The 23,000-nt window shown below is 40.3% G+C and overlaps 1 protein-coding gene across 4 annotated transcripts in view; it reads right to left on the reverse strand.

Annotated features, from left to right (window-relative positions):
* The window catches only part of LOC139761845 (U2 snRNP-associated SURP motif-containing protein), a 434,305-nt gene that overhangs the window by 229,929 nt on the left and 181,376 nt on the right, over window positions 1-23,000 (reverse strand). For all 4 annotated transcript variants that reach the window (XM_071686407.1, XM_071686396.1, XM_071686389.1 and 1 more), the window contains one exon: window positions 6,157-6,274. In XM_071686407.1, coding sequence (XP_071542508.1) covers window positions 6,157-6,274 — 118 coding nt within the window. The remainder of the gene's footprint in view (window positions 1-6,156; window positions 6,275-23,000) is intronic.

Below are 23,000 nucleotides of genomic sequence, written 5' to 3' on the forward strand. Positions count from 1 at the left end.
CTCAACAAACAATTCATCCATTTCACTCTAAACTATGCCTAACTTGCCTGGTCTTCCATCTTCTCAAAAGCAAATATAACAAAACTGTAAACCACACAAAATAGTGCATTCAGAACAATCACTAGCTGCCTAGCAATCACAAACACTCACACCTACACAAAGAAACAATGATCCTCGTAATACAATCCCACCTCGGCATGCTTGGCAGTCAATTGAATGCAACAGCACTAGACCCCTCCCAACCATATCACATCATAACTAATCACTGATTTCCCCTCCCCCCAAAAAAGAGTAGAAATAAAAAAACCTGTCTCACACTTCAGCTCCCTATAACTACAGATCCCTCCATTCCCAGCAAATAAATCACGGAGAAAACACATACACAATGAAATAACCCATTGAGTACTAAACAACCACCCTTTTAACTCAGTCCTAAAGACTATGTGAAAGCCATTACTGTTCCTTTACTCAAAGGAAAGGGTGCTAAGGTTATATGTAGCAATTATTGGCTAATATGTCTGTTAGGTATACCAGGAAAAGTGTGTGCAAGAGTGTAGATTGAGAGAGTGATGGAAGAAACTAATTTATTTATTTATTATTTATTTATTATACTTTGTCGCTGTCTCCCGCGTTTGCGAGGTAGCGCAAGGAAACAGACGAAAGAAATGGCCCTACCCACCCCCATACACATGTATATACATACGTCCACACACGCAAATATACATACCTACACAGCTTTCCATGGTTTACCCCAGACGCTTCACATGCCTTGATTCAATCCACTGACAGCACGTCAACCCCGGTATACCACATCGCTCCAATTCACTCTATTCCTTGCCCTCCTTTCACCCTCCTGCATTGAACGTTCAGGCCCCGATCACACAAAATCTTTTTCACTCCATCTTTCCACCTCCAATTTGGTCTCCCTCTTCTCCTCGTTCCCTCCACCTCCGACACATATATCCTCTTGGTCAATCTTTCCTCACTCATTCTCTCCATGTGCCCAAACCACTTCAAAACACCCTCTTCTGCTCTCTCAACCACGCTCTTTTTATTTCCACACATCTCTCTTACCCTTACGTTACTCACTCGATCAAACCACCTCACACCACACATTGTCCTCAAACATCTCATTTCCAGCACATCCATCCTCCTGCGCACAACTCTATCCATAGCCCACGCCTCGCAACCATACAACATTGTTGGAACCACTATTCCTTCAAACATACCCATTTTTGCATTCCGAGATAATGTTCTCGACTTCCACACATTCTTCAAGGCCCCCAGAATTTTCGCCCCCTCCCCCACCCTATGATCCACTTCCGCTTCCATGGTTCCATCCACTGCCAGATCCACTCCCAGATATCTAAAACACTTCACTTCCTCCAGTTTTTCTCCATTCAAACTCACCTCCCAATTGACTTGACCCTCAACCCTACTGTACCTAATAACCTTGCTCTTATTCACATTTACTCTTAACTTTCTTCTTCCACACACTTTACCAAACTCAGTCACCAGCTTCTGCAGTTTCTCACATGAATCAGCCACCAGCGCTGTATCATCAGCGAACAACAACTGACTCACTTCCCAAGCTCTCTCATCCCCAACAGACTTCATACTTGCCCCTCTTTCCAAAACTCTTGCATTTACCTCCCTAACAAACCCATCCATAAACAAATTAAACAACCATGGAGACATCACACACCCCTGCCGCAAACCTACATCCACCGAGAACCAATCACTCTCCTCTCTTCCTACACGTACACATGCCTTACATCCTCGATAAAAACTTTTCACTGCTTCTAACAACTTTCCTCCCACACCATATATTCTTAATACCTTCCACAGGTGGAAGGAAGAAACTAAATGCTGAATAAATGAGGAGGAAGGGATTTTAGGAAAGGTAGTGGATGTGTGAATCATTGTTTGCGGTGAAGACAAATGTAGAAAAGTATTTAGCAAAAGGTAAGAAGCTGTATGCACCATTTAAGGTACTGGTGAAAGCATACGACAAAGTCGAGCAGAATGTTTTATGGAATGAGTTTAGGATATGTGGGGAAGAAGGACAACTGTTGGATGGTGCAAAAGCTTTCTACAGAGTAAATGCATGTGTAAGAGTGGATGTAGAGTGGAGAAAGTGTCGGTATATGTGTAAGTGTTAGGCAGGGCTGTGTGAGGTCACCATGGCTTTTTTAATATATTCATATATGAATGGAGTGATAAGAGAGGTGAAAGTAAAACTAGGGAAAGGAGTTGTGGAGGTGGAGTATAGCAGTGAGATATGGTCTCTAGTGGCAGACCTGTTTGCGGGTGAAACTGTTGTTTACTGAGATTGAAGAGGAATTGCAAAAGGTTGTAAGTGTATTTCATGATGTGTATAAGCATAGACAAGTGAAGATAAATGCAATTGTATTTCATGATGTGCATAAGCATAGACAACTGAAGATAAATGCAAGTAAAAGTAAAGTAATGGTGTTTAAAAGGAAACAGAGTCAAAGTATAGATTTTGCAAAACCATATAGAGTGAAAGGTGAAAGTGTACTAAACTGTGTTTTGGATATGGGGGCGAAAGACTGAAAGATGTGAGAGAATCTAAGTATCTATAAGCTGTCTTGGGTAAGTTCAGTGTCATAGAAGGAGAGATAAAGGACACAGCAGTAAATGGTAGAAGGATTACTTGGGTTCATTAACTGAATAATGGAAGGTAATAGTGTAAGTACAAAAGTGAAGCAAGGATTAAGGGAGAACATAGTGCTTCCAACCCTGACCTATGCAGCCAAAACATAAGCATGGAATAAGTCACAATGATCAAGATTCCAGAATGTGGAAACGAGCTATTTGAGAGAGGCATGTGGTATGACTAGATGGAATGACTAAATAAATGAAGGAATGTATGATGTGGTATGGCAGAGAATGCAAAGGGAATAAATTGTGGAGTGGTAAAGTGGGAGAAACGAAATACTTTGAGGTGGTTTGGGCACATGGAAAGAATGCAAGACTGGAAGTTTACAAGAAGAGTGTATGAGAGTACAATTATATAGGTTGGTGTGAGAGGAAGACCACCTTTTACATGGGAAAATAAGGGGGCAGAAAACTGTAAGGAGAGAAATGGTGGAAGAATGCAACAGAGATTGTGGAGTGGTCTAAAAGTTTTAGCATGGATGTGCTGGGGATTGGGAAAACCATATCCTTGGGCAGGGTGTGTGGAGTGAAAATGGAAATGATAAATGCAAGTTATGGGAGGGCATGGAAGGAGGTGTAGAATGGATGAGAATGAGTGAAAATTATTGGGGAGGGAAAGAAAGATGTGCAATTTTGCTATCAACAAGAGTATGGGAGGGTTACAAATCATAGATGGAATGGATCAAGAATAGTGTGGGTGAAAGTAAAGATTGGGACTGTGAAGTACATCTGTATATGCACATGTGAATATGAAGACTGTACGAGTTAAGGATAAAATGAAGCTTTTCTAGAGAAACTCAAATGACTGTATAAATGGTCTTGAGAATGACAGAAACGTAGTCATACTGGGTGATGTGAATGTGAAAATGGGATGTGATGAAATTGGTGAGAGAGTTGGTAAATGGGTAAATGAAAATGGAAGTTATCTTGTGGATATTTGTGCTGAGAGGGGTTTAATCTTTGCAAACACCTTTTTTTTTCAGCACAAAATGATACACACATATACTTGGATGAGGAATGATGGAAGAGAAGAGCAAAAACCTTTGACTGACAATGTGTCAGTGGATCAAAGATTGAGAAAGGCAGTGCGAGATGCTAAAGTCATGAGAGGATTCTTTGGAGACTCTGACCATTTCGCAGTTCTTGTGGGGATGAGGATCAAGAAGAAGTGGCAGTACAGTGCAAGGAAGAATGGATAGGAAAAAGTATTGGGAAGTGAGAAGATGAATCAGAAAAAATGCAAGGAGGAGTATGAAAGTATGGTAACAAAAAGCATAGATGAAAAAGTAGTGAATGTAAGAATGCAGTGTTTAACATGTTCAGAGAAATACTAGTAAATGTTATAGAATCAGTTATTGGATACAAGGTAATGAGATACAGGAATAAGAAGGGCAATGAATGGTGGTCAGAGGAGATTAGAAATGCCTTAGAAGAGAAGAAAAAGGCATATGGTAGATAGCTCAATATGAATGTACCAGTGGAAGTTCAGCAAAGGAGGGGGGAAGAAAAAATATGAAAGCAGAATGTTAAGAAGCTGATCAAGGAAAGCAAGGAAAGAGTTAATGAAGATTTTGGAAGGAAGTGGAAAGTTTTGGGATAAGAAACTATACTGGAAGGAGGTGAAAAGGAAAGGGGAGGATGTGAGAGTGGATATGTTGATGTGAGAAGTAAGGAAGGGGAGTTGCTGAATCAAAAGAAGGAAGTGAAAGGAAGATGGAAAGAGTATTTTGAAGAACTGATGAATGTGAGAGAATGGGAGGTAGCAACTGTTATATGCATGGGTATGGAGGATGGAAGGAAAAGGATACAAGTGCAAGGGCCCATAGCAAAAAGGGAGGTAAGAAGGGCAAGAATGAGGCTGAAAAATGGGAAGGCACCTGGAGTGGATGGGACTATGGCTGAAATGCTGAAGTATGGAGGAGAAAATGTGACAGAGTGGATGAATCTTTTATGTAATTTAGCATGGAAAAAGGTCATGCCTGAGGATTGGGTGAATGCTGTTTCTGTTCCTTTATTCAAAGGAAAAAGTGCACTGGTTGTATGCAGCAATCATAGGGGAGTAAGTCTGTTACGAATACCAGGAAAAGTGTAAGCAAGAATATTAATTGACAGAATGATGGAAGTGACTGAATACAGAATAAGTGAAGAACATGGGGGTTTTTCGTTAAAGTCAAGGGATGTGTGGATCAGATTTTTGTCGTAAAGACGGCCATGGAAAAGTATTTGGCAGAATGTGGGGGATGGGAGGGCCTAGGAATTGAGTCATTTGTCATTTGCATAGGATACTGGTGGCAGATTCAACTGAGAAACTGCAGAAGATAGTGAATGAGTTCTGAAGAGTAGGAGAAAGGAAGAAGTTGAGAGTAAATGTGAGAAAAGCAACGTTATTAGGTTACGTGGGGTTGAACAGGTTAGTGGTGTGAGTTTGAATTGAGAAAATTTGAAGGAAGTGAAGTGTTTCAGATATCTTGGAGTGGGCAAGGCAGTAAACGGAACTGTGGAAGCGGAGTAAGTCACAAGAGTGGGTGAGGAGGCGAAAGTTCTGGAGTACTGAAGAATGTGTGGAAAGAGAAAATGTTATCTGCGAGGGCAAAAATGGGTACATCCGAAGAAATAGGAGACCCAATGATGATATATGAATGCAAGGCATGGGCTATAGATAAGGCTGTGTGGAGGAAGGTAAATAATAATGAAATGAAATGTTTGAGAGAATGCTGCTCAACAATTTACTATATCATATCCACACAACTCACATTGGCTGCTATCTTTAGTTTCACATATGGCAGAATTTTATGACTGTATTATCACTCTTCTACCAACACATGATGAGTGATAGAACACTGTATGCCCTGTCTTGAAAGATGCATTTCATACCGCTAAGAGGTACACTTTATTGTATCAACTAGGCAAAATGGACACTGATGGCTGACCTTTGCACTGGAAACCAGGTTGTCACCAAAAACAAAAGTCTGCTTTCATGTCTCAAGGCAACAAAAGTGAAATTAAAGACATGCTAGGTGGCACTTGCAAAGTAGAGTACAGAGTCCCAAACAAATCAATTGCTCACTCAAATCTATTCCATAAAGTTTTAGGAATAATCCAACAGTTATGCTGATGGTTTCCTTGTAAAAACCAACACCTATCATGAAATGCAATCCATTCTAAGCAACAAACACAAAGCCTGTAATGGTTTTGCACTTATTCCTGCAGACAAAACTAAGGTGTTCATTACAGGTAATTGTAACAATACACAAATTAAGTTTAAAACTGAATGATAAACCTACTGACTATGTTTCTTCCTTTAAGTACCTTGGGGTCTTAATTCCATATACTGCAGTTGAATATGTGCAGATGCTCTCAAAGCTCTCATACCTGTGTTAAGTTACACCTCTAGTCAAGGTGTTATTGTTGGGATTATTGTTAAAACTTTAAAAGTCCTAAAAATAAATACAAATCCATGTGTGCCATACTTACGCATTAGACAAGGATCCCTTCTTATTTTTGTCTTCTTCCTCCTCTTCTCTCTTTATCAGCTCTTCTGGCATTCCTTGCAAAAACGGGTTGAGAGGTGGTGGTTTCCATATTGAGCCATCTATTAAGAATTATATGCATTAAATATGAAGAAAATTTTTCAATTTTGCAGAATATATATGCAACTGGTCACATTCTAGGTGTCTAATAACTTTAAAAAACTTTAATATCGAACACTTGGATGTCAGATGACTCTGTTATAAGAGATGAAGAGTGTGATGTCCAAAAAGAATTTCAACCACAATAGGGACCTGAGCTTAAATGTCTATCTCAGGGAATACTGTACAAAATAAGCTCAAGTAGAGGTGTTCTTAATACTATTGCGCCCCAAGACAAAAAGTCAATAAGGGACTCTTAGGGCTGAAACTGCAATATAAGTAACTTAATACAATACTGATAATAAAGAAATACAAATAACACCAGGACAAAAAATATTGGGACCCCTGCAGTGTGGGGCAATGCACACTAGCCCAGTCTGTCTCGCCCAAAAAGGCCACTACTATCTCAAGTGCCAACATGAGAGAGAGAGAGATTCTTCAAATTCTAGGAAGGACACATGAATGAGCAACTGCATATCATCAAAATCTCTTATAATACAAAACTGACGATCAATTCATACATCTATCCTCAAAACAAGCCAATGATAAATATCATAAGTATTCTCATTCAAGTGCAACCTTCATATAATTGTGGTTAAAATAACTGTAAAGGAAAATGTTGAAGGCACCATGACATATATACACAATCTATATAGTACAAAGTTGTACATTCATAAGTCCCAGCCTAAATCATGTCCAGGAACAGAGGACTTAAGTAATCTAAAATGGAAATCAAACCTTTCAAAACTATTAATTCATTTATTCATTTATTATACTTTGTCGCTGTTTCCCCGCACTAGCGAGGGAGTGCAAGGAAACAGGCGAAAGAATGGCCCAACCCACCCACATACGCATGTATAGACATACATGTCCACACACACACATATATATACCTACACAATTCAACGTATACATACATATACTTTTTTTTTTTTTTTTTTTTTTATACTTTGTCGCTGTCTCCCGCGTTTGCGAGGTAGCGCAAGGAAACAGACGAAAGAAATGGCCCAACCCCCCCCCCCCCATACACATGTACATACACACGTCCACACACGCAAATATACATACCTACACAGCTTTCCATGGTTTACCCGAGACGCTTCACATGCCTTGATTCAATCCACTGACAGCACGTCAACCCCTGTATACCACATGACTCCAATTCACTCTATTCCTTGCCCTCCTTTCACCCTCCTGCATGTTCAGGCCCCGATCACACAAAATCTTTTTCACTCCATCTTTCCACCTCCAATTTGGTCTCCCTCTTCTCCTCGTTCCCTCCACCTCCGACACATATATCCTCTTGGTCAATCTCTCCTCACTCATTCTCTCCATGTGCCCAAACCATTTCAAAACACCCTCTTCTGCTCTCTCAACCACGCTCTTTTTATTTTCACACATCTCTCTTACCCTTACGTTACTTACTCGATCAAACCACCTCACACCACACATTGTCCTCAAACATCTCATTTCCAGCACATCCATCCTCCTGCGCACATCTCTATCCATAGCCCACGCCTCGCAACCATACAACATTGTTGGAACCACTATTCCCTCAAACATACCCATTTTTGCTTTCCGAGATAATGTTCTCGACTTCCACACATTTTTCAAGGCTCCCAAAATTTTCGCCCCCTCCCCCACCCTATGATCCACTTCCGCTTCCATGGTTCCATCTGCTGACAGATCCACTCCCAGATATCTAAAACACTTCACTTCCTCCAGTTTTTCTCCATTCAAACTCACCTCCCAATTGACTTGACCCTCACCCCTACTGTACCTAATAACCTTGCTCTTATTCACATTTACTCTCAACTTTCTTCTTCCACACACTTTACCAAACTCAGTCACCAGCTTCTGCAGTTTCTCACATGAATCAGCCACCAGCGCTGTATCATCAGCGAACAACAACTGACTCACTTCCCAAGCTCTCTCATCCCCAACAGACTTCATACTTGCCCCTCTTTCCAGGACTCTTGCATTTACCTCCCTTACAACCCCATCCATAAACAAATTAAACAACCATGGAGACATCACACACCCCTGCCGCAAACCTACATTCACTGAGAACCAATCACTTTCCTCTCTTCCTACACGTACACATGCCTTACATCCTCGATAAAAACTTTTCACTGCTTCTAACAACTTGCCTCCCACACCATATATTCTTAATACCTTCCACAGAGCATCTCTATCAACTCTATCATATGCCTTCTCCAGATCCATAAATGCTACATACAAATCCATTTGCTTTTCTAAGTATTTCTCACATACATTCTTCAAAGCAAACACCTGATCCACACATCCTCTACCACTTCTGAAACCGCACTGCTCTTCCCCAATCTGATGCTCTGTACATGCCTTCACCCTCTCAATCAATACCCTCCCATATAATTTACCAGGAATACTCAACAAACTTATACCTCTGTAATTTGAGCACTCACTCTTATCCCCTTTGCCTTTGTACAATGGCACTATGCACGCATTCCGCCAATCCTCAGGCACCTCACCATGAGTCATACATACATTAAATAACCTTACCAACCAGTCAACAATACAGTCACCCCCTTTTTTAATAAATTCCACTGCAATACCATCCAAACCTGCTGCCTTGCCGGCTTTCATCTTCCGCAAAGCTTTTACTACCTCTTCTCTGTTTACCAAATCATTTTCCCTAACCCTCTCACTTTGCACACCACCTCGACCAAAACACCCTATATCTGCCACTCTGTCATCAGACACATTCAACAAACCTTCAAAATACTCATTCCATCTCCTTCTCACATCACCGCTACTTGTTATCACCTCCCCATTTGCGCCCTTCACTGAAGTTCCCATTTGCTCCCTTGTCTTACGCATAATTCATACTTGCTGCCTTTATTCATTCCTATCGCCACCCTGCCACACATGAAATGACAACCCCCTCCCCCCCGCACATGCGAGAGGTAGCGCTAGGAAAAGACAACAAAGGCCACATTCGTTCACACTCAGTCTCTAGCTGTCATGTATAATGCACTGAAACCACAATTCCCTTTCCACATCCAGGCCCCACAAAACTTTCCATGGTTTACCCCAGACGCTTCACATGCCCTGGTTCAATCCACTGACAAAACTATTCAATCAATATCTGGTCAGAAGAATCCTAAGCAACAGCAGTATCACACAACAACTGAATACCAATGCCAAAAGCATTATCCTTCTTGCCAAGCCAATCACAATGATTTGCCTTAGTTAATCTACACTATAAAATGGTGGTCACTGTCTGTAGAAACAAAAAAGAAGCTGCAAGATGCACAATGATGAACCCATACACACAGTTGCCAAAAAAGCTGTTTGGATGATGTATTTTTGGGAAAACATTATACAATATCCTATACCATAAAAAGCATATTCATAGAAGCTAGCAGACAAGTGTGTGGAGGGCCCAATCAGCTGGTATATGTTGAGGCATCAGTGAATGAGGAGTTAGCCTTGCAAAATGGTGATGTAGACTGGAGTTCTCACATAGTCAAAATGAAGAAGCTTGTCCCTCCTTTCATCAATGCTATTTTAGTCTACTGTAACATGCAAGCTATCAAATTTCTGCCTCTATGATGGTGAGGAGTTACTGTATATACCTGTGTAACCATCATATTTACTAAAAAAAAATCCATACTATCTTTTTTGAGCTATGACAGCATGGGCAGCTGAAGACCTAATAAAGGCCATCCCATTTAGTGCCCTGGCCAGTGAAAGTGTCCGTAAATGTACTGACCTGCCACAGAGATTCCAGAGAGCCATTGCAAATCAAGAAAAATGGAGATATTCACAGCATCAAATCAGATAAGACTAGCCAGTTTGTGATTCTGAATACAGATGATTATAGATGTAAACTTCAGGAGCTTTTAAATGATACTGATACATATGAAAGCTTAACACCTAATCCCCTTAACAATAAAGTAAAGACCTTTAACTTGAGACGCAACCAATAAATAAGCAACAGTATATTCTGAAGTCAGTAAGGATGGTTAATCCCTCTCCTCCCAATATATATGGTCTTCCAAAAACTCACAAAGACGGACGTCCCCTCACAGGCCAATTATATCATCCATTATTTTTTTCTTTTTCTTTCATACTATTCGCCATTTCCCGCGTTAGCAAGGTAGCGTTAAGAACAGAGGACTGGGCCTCTGAGGGAATATCCTCACCTGGCCTCGTTCTCTGTTCCTTCTATTGGAAAATTAAAAAAAAACGAGAGGGGAGGATTTCCAGCCCCCCGCTCCCTCCCCTTTTAGTCGCCTTCTACGACACGCAGGGAATACGTGTAATACATGTAAGTATTTAAAAAATTCTTCATAATTTCTAAATGAAAAATATTAGGAAGCGAGCTACAGGTACACCCCCAAATTTTCGGCAACTGATGGTTCGGCACCTCCTTTAGTTCAGACAAAATTACGTGAGGGAACTTGAAATTACCATGGCCACAAGACTACCAGTGTTGTGTGTAGGGCGCGCTTATTTACATTCTTTACACTGCACTTGTTGGTGGTGATACTGCAATTATATGAGGTTCTTAGCTTATTTTGCTTAGATTTAACCTAGTTATGAATTCTAAGATTTCACTGTTATAAATTATCAAACAGTTAGCAAAACACCTTAACAATGTTCTAGGGAAAATCTCTTCATTGCATGTTATCAATAGCTTAGATTTTGTAAACAAAGAAACATCATTTTGCCTCATCATAAACTCATTAGCTTTGATATGAATTCTCTTTTCACTAACGTACCCATTAATGAAACCATCACATATTTAAGGAGGAATTGCCCAATCTCAACCTTGACTTGCTCCTGCCCATAAAAACTTTCATTGACTTTGTGTTTCTTATACTGTTTTCCAAGATGATGAAGGCAATTTTCATAGACAGAAATTTGGTCTTGCCATGGGAAACCCTCTCAGTCCTATTCTCAGTAACTTATTCATGGAATATTTTGAGACTGAAATTCTAACTTCAATCAATAATCATCCAAAAGTCTGGTTTAGATACGCAGATGATGGGTGGTCACTGCGGCCATCCTCCCAAGACTGTGATGTTTTCTTTAATGATCAAATAAGACCCAACCACTATCAAATTCAAATTTGAATGGGAAAAAGTAGGCAAACTGTCCTTTCTTAAAGTGTTGATAACTAGAGAATCTAATCATTTGTCTTTTAAAATCTACAGGAAGCCTACCAATTCTGAGAGCTATATTCATTAATTCTCAGTACATGATTCTTCTATAAAAATGTCTGTAGTTATGTCTGCTTTTAAGAGCACTACGAATGTGTGATCTCATAAGCCTGTTAGACGAATGTAGTCATCTAAGATGTATCTATATACAGTTATATCACCCCAATTGATTTGTGAACAAATCTTACTGGAATGCTAGGAAAACATTTTATGCTTCTTGCACCAAAAATGAGACAAATATGGATACGTCTAAATGTTCAGTGCTGCCCTATTCTCCCAACTTAGCTACTCAAAGATGTTCTAAAAAACAGTTGTTGTAATGTTGCTCTCCAGTACAATAACACAATCAGTAAGACCTTAATACATAGTAAGCCAAATCATGCAACAACTGGGAGTGTTTACACCGTCAAATGAAAGGCATGTAAAGATATATGGGCCAGACCAGAAAAACTTGAACGGAGAGGTGTTATTGGCACTGTCTTGCAGTATACAGGGATGCCCATAAAAAAGCGATTGCTCAACACTGTCATGAAAATGACCCCATCATATATCTTGAAAATCCCATTATTCTATATCCATCTGCTGATTATGCCATACGCAACATTATATCTGTCTAATTACTAATAAGTCCATCCTAGCATTAAAAGAATTATTATGTGGGGAATTGACACACAATAAAAAAGAAAAAAAACATTTTTCAAAACACACCAAGCTACCCAGGTCAACCCCCACCACATGACCCCCTGAATCACTCTCCATTTCAACAGTTACTGCTGGACAAAGCGGACAGTGGTTGGTCTGTATTGATTGGTGCTAGACAGTGGTATTCCAGAGTGATGTTGGGGTTTAAATAACTGGCACCTGATGGGGTTGATTGTCTCCACAAAACATGTCATGCCACATGTATAGAAAAAATTACATGTGAAATAAAATCGTATGAACTCCTACTGAAATGTGATTTCACCTTCATACTATCATCACAGACAAATGTGATATCATATCTTCAATCTCTGCAGGAAAGTAGGGCAAATGATTGGGAGATGTATTAAAGAAAGTGGCAGGAGGTCAACACCAAGGTGCAAGAGGTGAAAAAGAGAGCAAATGAGAGTTGGGGTGAGAGAGTATCATTAAATCTTAGGGAGAATAAAAAGATGGATTGGATGGAAGTAAATAATGTGCATAAGACAAGAGAACATATGGGAACATTGGTGAAGGGGGCAAATGGGAAGGTAATAACAAGTAGTGATGAAGTGGGAAGAGATGGAGCGAGTAATTTGAAGATATGGTAAATATGTTTGATGATAAGAGTGGCAGATATAGGGTGCTTTGGTTGGGGTGGTGTATGAAGTGAGAGGGTCAGGGAGAATGGTATGGTAAACAGAGAAGAGGTAGAGAAAGCTTTGCGGAAGATGAAGGTCGGCAAGGAAGAAGGTTTGGATGGTATTGCAGTGGAAGTTATTACAAAAAGGAGTGACTGTGTTGTTGATTGGTGGTATGGATATTCAATGTATGTATGGATCATGGTGAAGTGCCTGAGGATTGGCAGAATGCATGCATAGTGCCACGGTACAAAGGCAAAGGGGATAAAGGGGAGTGCTCAAATTACAAAGGCATAAGTTTGTTGAGTATTCCTGGGAAATCATATGGGAGGGTACTGACTGAGAGGGTCATGGCATGTACAGAGCATCAGACTGGGGAAAAGCACTGTGATTTCAGAAGTGGTAGAGGATGTGTGGATCAGGTGTTTGCTTTGAAGAATGTGTGCAAGAAATAATTGGAAAAACAGATGCATTTATTGTTTCATTTATGGAACTGGAGAAGGCACATGATAGGGTTGATAGAAGTGCTTTGTGGAAGTCTTAAGATTATATGATGTTGGAGGTAAGTTGTGAGAAGCAGTGAAAAGCTTTTACCAAGGATGTAAGGTATGTGCAAGAGTAGGAAGAGAGGAAAGTAATTGATTCCCACTGAATGTCAGTTTGTGGCAGAGGTATGTGATGTCTCCATGGGTATTTAATTTGTTTACGGATGGGGTGGTTAAGGAATTGAATGCAAGACTTTTGGAGAGAGGGGCAAGAAGTATGTAGTCTATTATGGATGAGAGGGCTTGGGAAGTGAGTCAGTTGTTGTTCACAGATGATACAGCGCTAGTGGCAAATTCAGGTGAGAAACAGAAGAGGTTGGTGACTGAGTTTGGTAAAGCGTGTGAAAGGAGAAAGTTGAGGGTAAATGTGACTAAGAGCATGGTTATTAGGTTCAGTAGGGTTGAGGGGCAAATTAATTGGAAGGTAAGTTTGAATGGAGAAAAACTGGAGGAAGTGAAGTGTTTTAGATATCTGGGAGTAGATTTAGCAGCGGATGGAACATGGAAGCGGAAGTGAGTCACAGGGTGGGGGAGGGGGCAAAGGTTCTGGAAACGTTGAAGAATGTGTGGAAGGTGAGAACATTATCTCGGAGAGCAAAAATGGGTATGTTTGAAGGAATAGTGGTTAAAACATTGTCATATGGTTGCGAAGCATGGGCTATAGATAGGGTTGTGAGGAAGTGGGTGGATTTGTTGAAAATGAAATGTTTGAGGACAACATGTGGTGTGAGGTGGTTTGATCGAGTAAGTAACGAAAGGGTAAAAGGGATGTGTGGTAATAAAAGAATGTGGTTGAGAGAGCACAAGAGGGTGTGTTGAAATGGTTTGGACACATGGAGAGAATGAGTGAGGAAAGATTGACAAAGAGGATATATATGTCAGAGGTAGAGGAAACAAGGAGAAGTGGGAGACCAAATTGAAGGTGGAAGGAGGGAGTTAAAAAGATTATGAGCGATCGGGGCCTGAACACACGAGGATGAAAGGTGTGCAAGGAACTGAGTGAATTGGAACAATGTGGTATACCGGGGTTGATGTGCTGTCAATCAATTGAACCAGGGCATGTGAAGCGTCTGGTGTAAACCATGAAAAGGTCTGTAGGGTCTGGAAGTGGAAAGGAAGCTGTGGTTTCGGTGCATTACACATGACAGCTAGAGACTGAGTGTGAACGAATGTGGCCTTTTTTGTCTTTTCCTGGTGCTACCTATTTCATGTGAGGTGGGGTGGCAACGGGAATGGATGAAGGCAGCTAGTATGAGTATGTACATGTGTATGTATGTATATGTCTGTGTATGTATATGAATATATACAGTGAAATGTATATGTATGTATATGCTGAAATGTATATGTATGTATATGTGCGTGTATGGGCGTTTATGTATATACATGTGTATGAGGATGGGTTGGGCCATTCCCCATCTGTTTCCATGCGCTACCTCGCTGACACGGCAGACAACGATTAAGTATAATATAATATTATACTTGTGGTTATCAAAAGTGTATTTTTGTGAAGGATCTGTGATGCTAACTGGTGCAGTGAATTGGTGATATTAGAAAACAAGGGTTTTATGAAGTTTTCTGGTTTTTCTTTGGTTATTTATTTGGCTAAACTTTGCAGTTCTTTATTTAGAAGCCTTGGATGTCAATAGTGGTGTGATAGTAATGAACATGTATTTTCCAAGCAGCTGTAAGAAACAAATTTGTTTTGTTGTAAGAGTAATTTGTATTGAGTTTTCCGTCACATTTACAATTGGTTGTGATTGCTGTCACTCTCTTTTACTAGATTACAAATACTGGCATAAACTCTGAAGACTTAACTTTTCATAATAATGGAATTTTTGTCATCTTGGTTGTGGTGTTGTTTTAATTGTGTCACATAGGAGAACTTAAAACAAGATTGGCAAAGGAGCAAGGGTGGGTTGACAAGAGAGGTAATAGAGGATGGTAAGGAAAATATTCTAGATTCTGTGAAATGTTTATCATTTGCAGAATATCTTAGTAGCAACATTGTAGAGGAATTTTCCCTTACATTACATTTTCTTCTGAAATATCTCGGTAGGAGCACTGTTAGGGTGATTTCTATTATGTTACATCTTCAGAAATATCTCGAGCAACATTTTAAGGGAGTTTTCTGATGTGTTATACTTTCTTAAAAAATTCATGGCTTTGTGTAGCAGAAACTCGCACCAGAGTTGTGAATATGCTAGCATACTTCTATGGGAGAAAGCTTATTAGTAGCCAGTCATTTTAGTTGTTGTGAAACTAGATTTTCCTATGGTAAGAGCTATGTGCTAGCCCTGTTTTTTGGCGGGGTGGTTTGAGGAAGAGATATAGGTAGTATGTTGGGACTTTAGACAGGAGTATCAGGTAGAAACAGTAGGTCAAAGTAGAAGATAGAAGCAGAAGGTAAAAATAGCATGTTGAAACATTAGGCAGGAGCTTTAGGTAGACACATGATTTAGAAGTAGTCAGTTGGAACATCAGGCTGGAGCCTCTGAAAACACTGCACCAGACTTGCCCTTTGCCAGTGGCCTGGTAAGGGTGAGGCACTGGGGCTAATAAGCAGGACTGGAGTTCACCAGTTTGGAGAGACTATGCCATGGCCACCCCAGTGAGGGAGTTCTTTGAGGAAAACAGGCATCAGAGATATAGAGATAGATAGACAGTCAAAAAAAAAAGAATAAGAATCTATATATATTTATCCCTGGGGATAGGGGAGAAAGAATACTTCCCACGTATTCCCTGCATGTTGTAGAAGGCGACTAAAAGGGGAGGGAGCGGGGGGGCTAGAAATCCTCCTCTCATTTTTTTAATTTTCCAAAAGAAGGAACAGAGAAGGGGCCAGGTGAGGATATTCCCTCAGAGGCCCAGTCCTCTGTTCTTCACGCTACCTCGCTAACAGGGGAAATGACGAATAGTATGAAAAAAATACATAATATATACATTTCAATTTCTAAAAGGGGAAACAGAAGAAGGAGTCAAATGGGGATTGCTCATCCTCCTCGAAAGCTCAGACTGGGGTGTGTGAATGTGTGTGAATGTAACCAAGATGAGAAGAAAGGAGAGATAGGCATTGTGTTTGATGAAAGAAACCTGAATGTTTTGGCTCTGAGTAAAATGAAGCTCAAGGGCATAGAGGAAGAATGGTTTAGAATAGATTTAGGTGTAAAGTCAGGGGTTGGTGAGAGGACAAGAGTTAAGGAGTCGTAGGAGTGTGTGACAAAGTGCAAAGAAGTAAATTCTAGATTGATGTGGGTAAAACTGAAGGTGGATGGAGAGAGATGGGTGATTATTGGCACTTATGCACCTGATCATGAGAAGAAAGATCATAAGAGGCAAGTATTTTGGGAGCAGCTGAGCGAATGTGTCAGCAGCTTTGTTGCATGGGACCGGGTATCAATGATGGGTGATTTAAATGCATAGGTGATTCATGGGGCAGTTGAGGGCTGGGTTGACTGTGGACTGACTGCTGTAACTAGGATTCGAACATTTGCATTTGACCCTGGGTGGCCCTTGAATGCATCATGGTCAGGAACGCTAACCGCTAAACATATATATTGAATAAAGGGGAACAAGCTTGCGATCAGGGTCTGAACAAGCAGAAGCATGAAAGGCAAGCACAGGACAGAATGAACTGGAACAATGTGGTATACTGAGGTCAACGTGCTCTCACTGGAGTGTTCTAGCACATGGGAAGCATCCAGGGTAAACCATGGAGAGGTCTCTGGAGCCTGGTTGAGGATACTGAGCTGTGGTTTCGGTGCATTACACATGACAGAGAGTGGATGTGTATGGATGTGGCTTTCTTAGCAGTTCCTTGCACTAATGCGTTAAACATCGATCAAGGATGAAAGAAAGATATATCTATTAATATTAAAGAAGTTTTGAATGAAAATAACAACAGATTCATCTACAGTCCCCTAACACAGACAACAGAAGCAGACAAAAGACTTTATGATCTAATGGCTGAAATTTGTAATGAATAAGATTCCACCACAATGGAAGATTTCAACATAATGGTAATTAAGTGGGTAAAATACTTTACCAGTAGCATGGGGCATGGGCTTTACTAAATTTATTTGAAAATGCCCTAACACAATTAGTTGAGAAACCTACTTGTGATGAAACAATTTTAGTTCTACCTACAAATGAGGATCTCATTCATAATGTTAAAGTGGTAAAAAAGTTTGGTAAAGTGATTACCAAAAAATCACTTTTGATGTAAATTTCAATGTAGCCTGTAATGTTGGTTAACAGGAAAGCTAAGAAAAAAATCATACATGCAAATTTCAATGGTCTTCATATTGCTCTTGACAGGCAAAGCTGGGATGATATGGATGTATGGCTTGGGAAAGATTTAATATTACTTTCTAAGTAGTGGAGGGCATACATGCACCAACACATAAGACAGCCTTGTTTCAAAACAAAGCCAAAGTGATGGAGTAATGATAAGAAGGGCTTGTTGCCTGTAGAAGTAACAAAAAAATGCAAAAGACAGCATGACAATACATTACATAAACTGCATGGAAGTAAATTTGCTTAAAAAAATAGGACACACATCAAAGATCAGCTTGATGAGTATTACTGAAAAATAGTAAATGAACACTAAAGAGTTTTATACTTATGGTAGAAGTAAGAGAGTTGTTACCCAATCAAGTGGGTCATCAATGACAGAAAATGACTTGACTCAATACAACAGAGCCATGGCAAAGTTTTTAAGAGAATTTTCATTGCATCTGCATTTACAAATAGATACAACTCATGTTCCACATCCAGCTCAACTGTTAAAAGGGGAAGGCATTTTGAAAAAAAATAAAAGATACAGATACACTATCAGTGCTATATGGAATAAGAATAAATAAAATAGTAAGCCCAGATATGTTTTATCTGAGGGCACTAAAAGAGATGAAAAATGAGATAGTTAACCTCTTGACTACCCTTTTCAATAAGTCACTTGCTACGGGAAATTCTCCAGAGGAATGAAAATTTACTCTGTAACAATGATATTCAAAAGGGTAATAAACTACTCCCTAAGAAGTATCATCCAATCAGTTTAACATCTGTAGTTGATATACTAATGAATCAGGATACGACTGCAGACCCTCTAGAGATCTACTACTACAATTCACAGCATAATCTTTGATGAAATTGCCCAAGTCTGACAAATCTACTTGATTTAATCTTTTAAGAAATAACCTACCCGTACGCTGAAAGTACAGCATCTGATATCATCTATCTAGATATTCAAAAACTATTTGATAAAGGTCCATATCAAAGGTTACAAACACAAGTTGTCACATGGTGCAGGTGGGCTTGTATTTCAAAAATTTGAAAATTGGCTGACTGGCTGTAAGTAAAGATTGGTGACTCATGGTCATGTCTCTGAATGGTTAGACTTAAAAAGTGGTGTACCACAGGGATTAGTCTTGTGACCGATTCTCTTTCTCATATATGCAGTAAACCCTCAACTGAACGGACTAATCGGGGGAGGGGGTGTCCGTTAATGCGAAAAGCCATTAAGTAGAAAACGTAACTGATGGGCCAATTTTTAATATAATAAACAATATGGAATTGCAGTGGAATTTATTAAAAAAGGGGGTGACTGTATTGTTGACTGGTTGGTAAGGTTATTTAATGTATGTATGACTCATGGTGAGGTGCCTGAGGATTGGCGGAATGCGTGCATAGTGCCATTGTACAAAGGCAAAGGGGATAAGAGTGAGTGCTCAAATTACAGAGGTATAAGTTTGTTGAGTATTCCTGGTAAATTATATGGGAGGGTATTGATTGAGAGTGTGAAGGCATGTACAGAGCATCAGACTGGGGAAGAGCAGTGTGGTTTCAGAAGTGGTAGAGGATGTGTGGATCAGGTGTTTGCTTTGAAGAATGTATGTGAGAAATACTTAGAAAAGCAAATGGATTTGTATGTAGCATTTATGGATCTGGAGAAGGCATATGATAGAGTTGATAGAGATGCTCTGTGGAAGGTATTAAGAATATATGGTGTGGGAGGCAAGTTGTTAGAAGCAGTGAAAAGTTTTTATCGAGGATGTAAGGCATGTGTACGTGTAGAGAGAGGAAAGTGATTGGTTCTCAGTGAATGTAGGTTTGTAGCAGGGGTGTGTGATGTCTCCATGGTTGTTTAATTTGTTTATGGATGGGGTTGTTAGGGAGGTAAATGCAAGAGTTTTGGAAAGAGGGGCAAGTATGAAGTCTGTTGGGGATGAGAGAACTTGGGAAGCGAGTCAGTTGTTGTTCGCTGATGACACAGCGCTGGTGGCTGATTCATGTGAGAAACTGCAGAAGCTGGTGACTGAGTTTGGTAAAGTGTGTGAAAGAAGAAAGTTAAGAGTAAATGTGAATAAGAGCTAGGTTATTAGGTACAGTAGGGTTGAGGGTCAAGTCAATTGGGAGGTAAGTTTGAATGGAGAAAAACTGGAGGAAGTAAAGTGTTTTAGATATCTGGGAGTGGATCTGGCAGCGGATGGAACCATGGAAGTGGAAGTGAATCATAGGGTGGGGAAGGGGGCGAAAATCCTGGGAGCCTTGAAGAATGTGTGGAAGTCGAGAACAGTATCTCGGAAAGCAAAAATGGGTATGTTTGAAGGAATAGTGGTTCCAACAATGTTGTATGGTTGCGAGGCGTGGGCTATGGATAGAGTTGTGCGCAGGAGGGTGGATGTGCTGGAAATGAGATGTTTGAGGACAATGTGTGGTGTGAGGTGGTTTGATCAAGTAAGTAAGTAAAGGGTAAAGAGGATGTGTGGAAATAATAGAGAGTGGTTGAGAGAGCAAAGAGGGTGTTTGAAATGGTTTGGACACATGAGAGAGAATGAGTGAGGAAAGATTGACAAGAGGATTATATGTCGGAGGTGGAGGGAATGAGGAGAAGTGGGAGACCAAATTGGAGTGGAAAGATGGAGTGAAAAAGATTTTGTGTGATCGGGGCCTGAACATCAAGAGGGTGAAAGGGGGCAAGGAATAGATGAATTGGATCGATGTGGTATACCGGGGTTGACGTGCTGTCAAGTGGATTGAATCAGGGCATGTGAAGCGTCTGGGTAAACCATGGAAAGTTGTGTGGGCCTGGAGTGGAAAGGATGCTGTGGTTTCGGGCATTATTGCATGACAGCTAGAGACTGAGTGTGAACGAATGGGCCTTTGTTGTCTTTTCCTAGTGCTCTACCATATTTCATGTGAGGTGGGGTGGCAACGGGAATGGATGAAAAGGCAGCTAGTATGAGTATGTACATGTGTATGTATGTATATATGTTGTGTATGTATAGAATATATACAGTGAAATGTATATGTATGTATATGCTGAAAATGTATATGTATGTATATGTGCGTGTATGGGCGTTTATGTATATACATGTGTATGAGGATGGGTTGGGCCATTCCATCTGTTTCCATGCGCTACCTCGCTGACACGGCAGACAACGATTAAGGAGCAAGGGTGGGTTGACAAGAGAGGTAATAGAGGATGGTAAGGAAAATATTCTAGATTCTGTGAAATGTTTATCATTTGCAGAATATCTTAGTAGCAACATTGTAGAGGAATTTTCCCTTACATTACATTTTCTTCTGAAATATCTCGGTAGGAGCACTGTTAGGGTGATTTCTATTATGTTACATCTTCAGAAATATCTCGAGCAACATTTTAAGGGAGTTTTCTGATGTGTTATACTTTCTTAAAAAATTCATGGCTTTGTGTAGCAGAAACTCGCACCAGAGTTGTGAATATGCTAGCATACTTCTATGGGAGAAAGCTTATTAGTAGCCAGTCATTTTAGTTGTTGTGAAACTAGATTTTCCTATGGTAAGAGCTATGTGCTAGCCCTGTTTTTTGGCGGGGTGGTTTGAGGAAGAGATATAGGTAGTATGTTGGGACTTTAGACAGGAGTATCAGGTAGAAACAGTAGGTCAAAGTAGAAGATAGAAGCAGAAGGTAAAAATAGCATGTTGAAACATTAGGCAGGAGCTTTAGGTAGACACATGATTTAGAAGTAGTCAGTTGGAACATCAGGCTGGAGCCTCTGAAAACACTGCACCAGACTTGCCCTTTGCCAGTGGCCTGGTAAGGGTGAGGCACTGGGGCTAATAAGCAGGACTGGAGTTCACCAGTTTGGAGAGACTATGCCATGGCCACCCCAGTGAGGGAGTTCTTTGAGGAAAACAGGCATCAGAGATATAGAGATAGATAGACAGTCAAAAAAAAAAGAATAAGAATCTATATATATTTATCCCTGGGGATAGGGGAGAAAGAATACTTCCCACGTATTCCCTGCATGTTGTAGAAGGCGACTAAAAGGGGAGGGAGCGGGGGGGCTAGAAATCCTCCTCTCATTTTTTTAATTTTCCAAAAGAAGGAACAGAGAAGGGGCCAGGTGAGGATATTCCCTCAGAGGCCCAGTCCTCTGTTCTTCACGCTACCTCGCTAACAGGGGAAATGACGAATAGTATGAAAAAAATACATAATATATACATTTCAATTTCTAAAAGGGGAAACAGAAGAAGGAGTCAAATGGGGATTGCTCATCCTCCTCGAAAGCTCAGACTGGGGTGTGTGAATGTGTGTGAATGTAACCAAGATGAGAAGAAAGGAGAGATAGGCATTGTGTTTGATGAAAGAAACCTGAATGTTTTGGCTCTGAGTAAAATGAAGCTCAAGGGCATAGAGGAAGAATGGTTTAGAATAGATTTAGGTGTAAAGTCAGGGGTTGGTGAGAGGACAAGAGTTAAGGAGTCGTAGGAGTGTGTGACAAAGTGCAAAGAAGTAAATTCTAGATTGATGTGGGTAAAACTGAAGGTGGATGGAGAGAGATGGGTGATTAGTGGCACTTATGCACCTGATCATGAGAAGAAAGATCATAAGAGGCAAGTATTTTGGGAGCAGCTGAGCGAATGTGTCAGCAGCTTTGTTGCATGGGACCGGGTATCAATGATGGGTGATTTAAATGCATAGGTGATTCATGGGGCAGTTGAGGGCTGGGTTGACTGTGGACTGACTGCTGTAACTAGGATTTGAACATTTGCATTTGACCCTGGGTGGCCCTTGAATGCATCATGGTCAGGAACGCTAACCGCTAAACATATATATTGAATAAAGGGAACAAGCTTGCGATCAGGGTCTGAACAAGCAGAAGCATGAAAGGCAAGCACAGGACAGAATGAACTGGAACAATGTGGTATACTGAGGTCAACGTGCTCTCACTGGAGTGTTCTAGCACATGGGAAGCATCCAGGGTAAACCATGGAGAGGTCTCTGGAGCCTGGTTGAGGATACTGAGCTGTGGTTTCGGTGCATTACACATGACAGAGAGTGGATGTGTATGGATGTGGCTTTCTTAGCAGTTCCTTGCACTAATGCATTAAACATCGATCAAGGATGAAAGAAAGATATATCTATTAATATTAAAGAAGTTTTGAATGAAAATAACAACAGATTCATCTACAGTCCCCTAACACAGACAACAGAAGCAGACGAAAGACTTTATGATCTAATGGCTGAAATTTGTAATGAATAAGATTCCACCACAATGGAAGATTTCAACATAATGGTAATTAAGTGGGTAAAATACTTTACCAGTAGCATGGGGCATGGGCTTTACTAAATTTATT

The sequence above is a fragment of the Panulirus ornatus genome, chromosome 3 (assembly GCF_036320965.1).
Source record: "Panulirus ornatus isolate Po-2019 chromosome 3, ASM3632096v1, whole genome shotgun sequence".
Classification (NCBI taxonomy): Eukaryota; Metazoa; Arthropoda; class Malacostraca; order Decapoda; family Palinuridae; genus Panulirus; species Panulirus ornatus.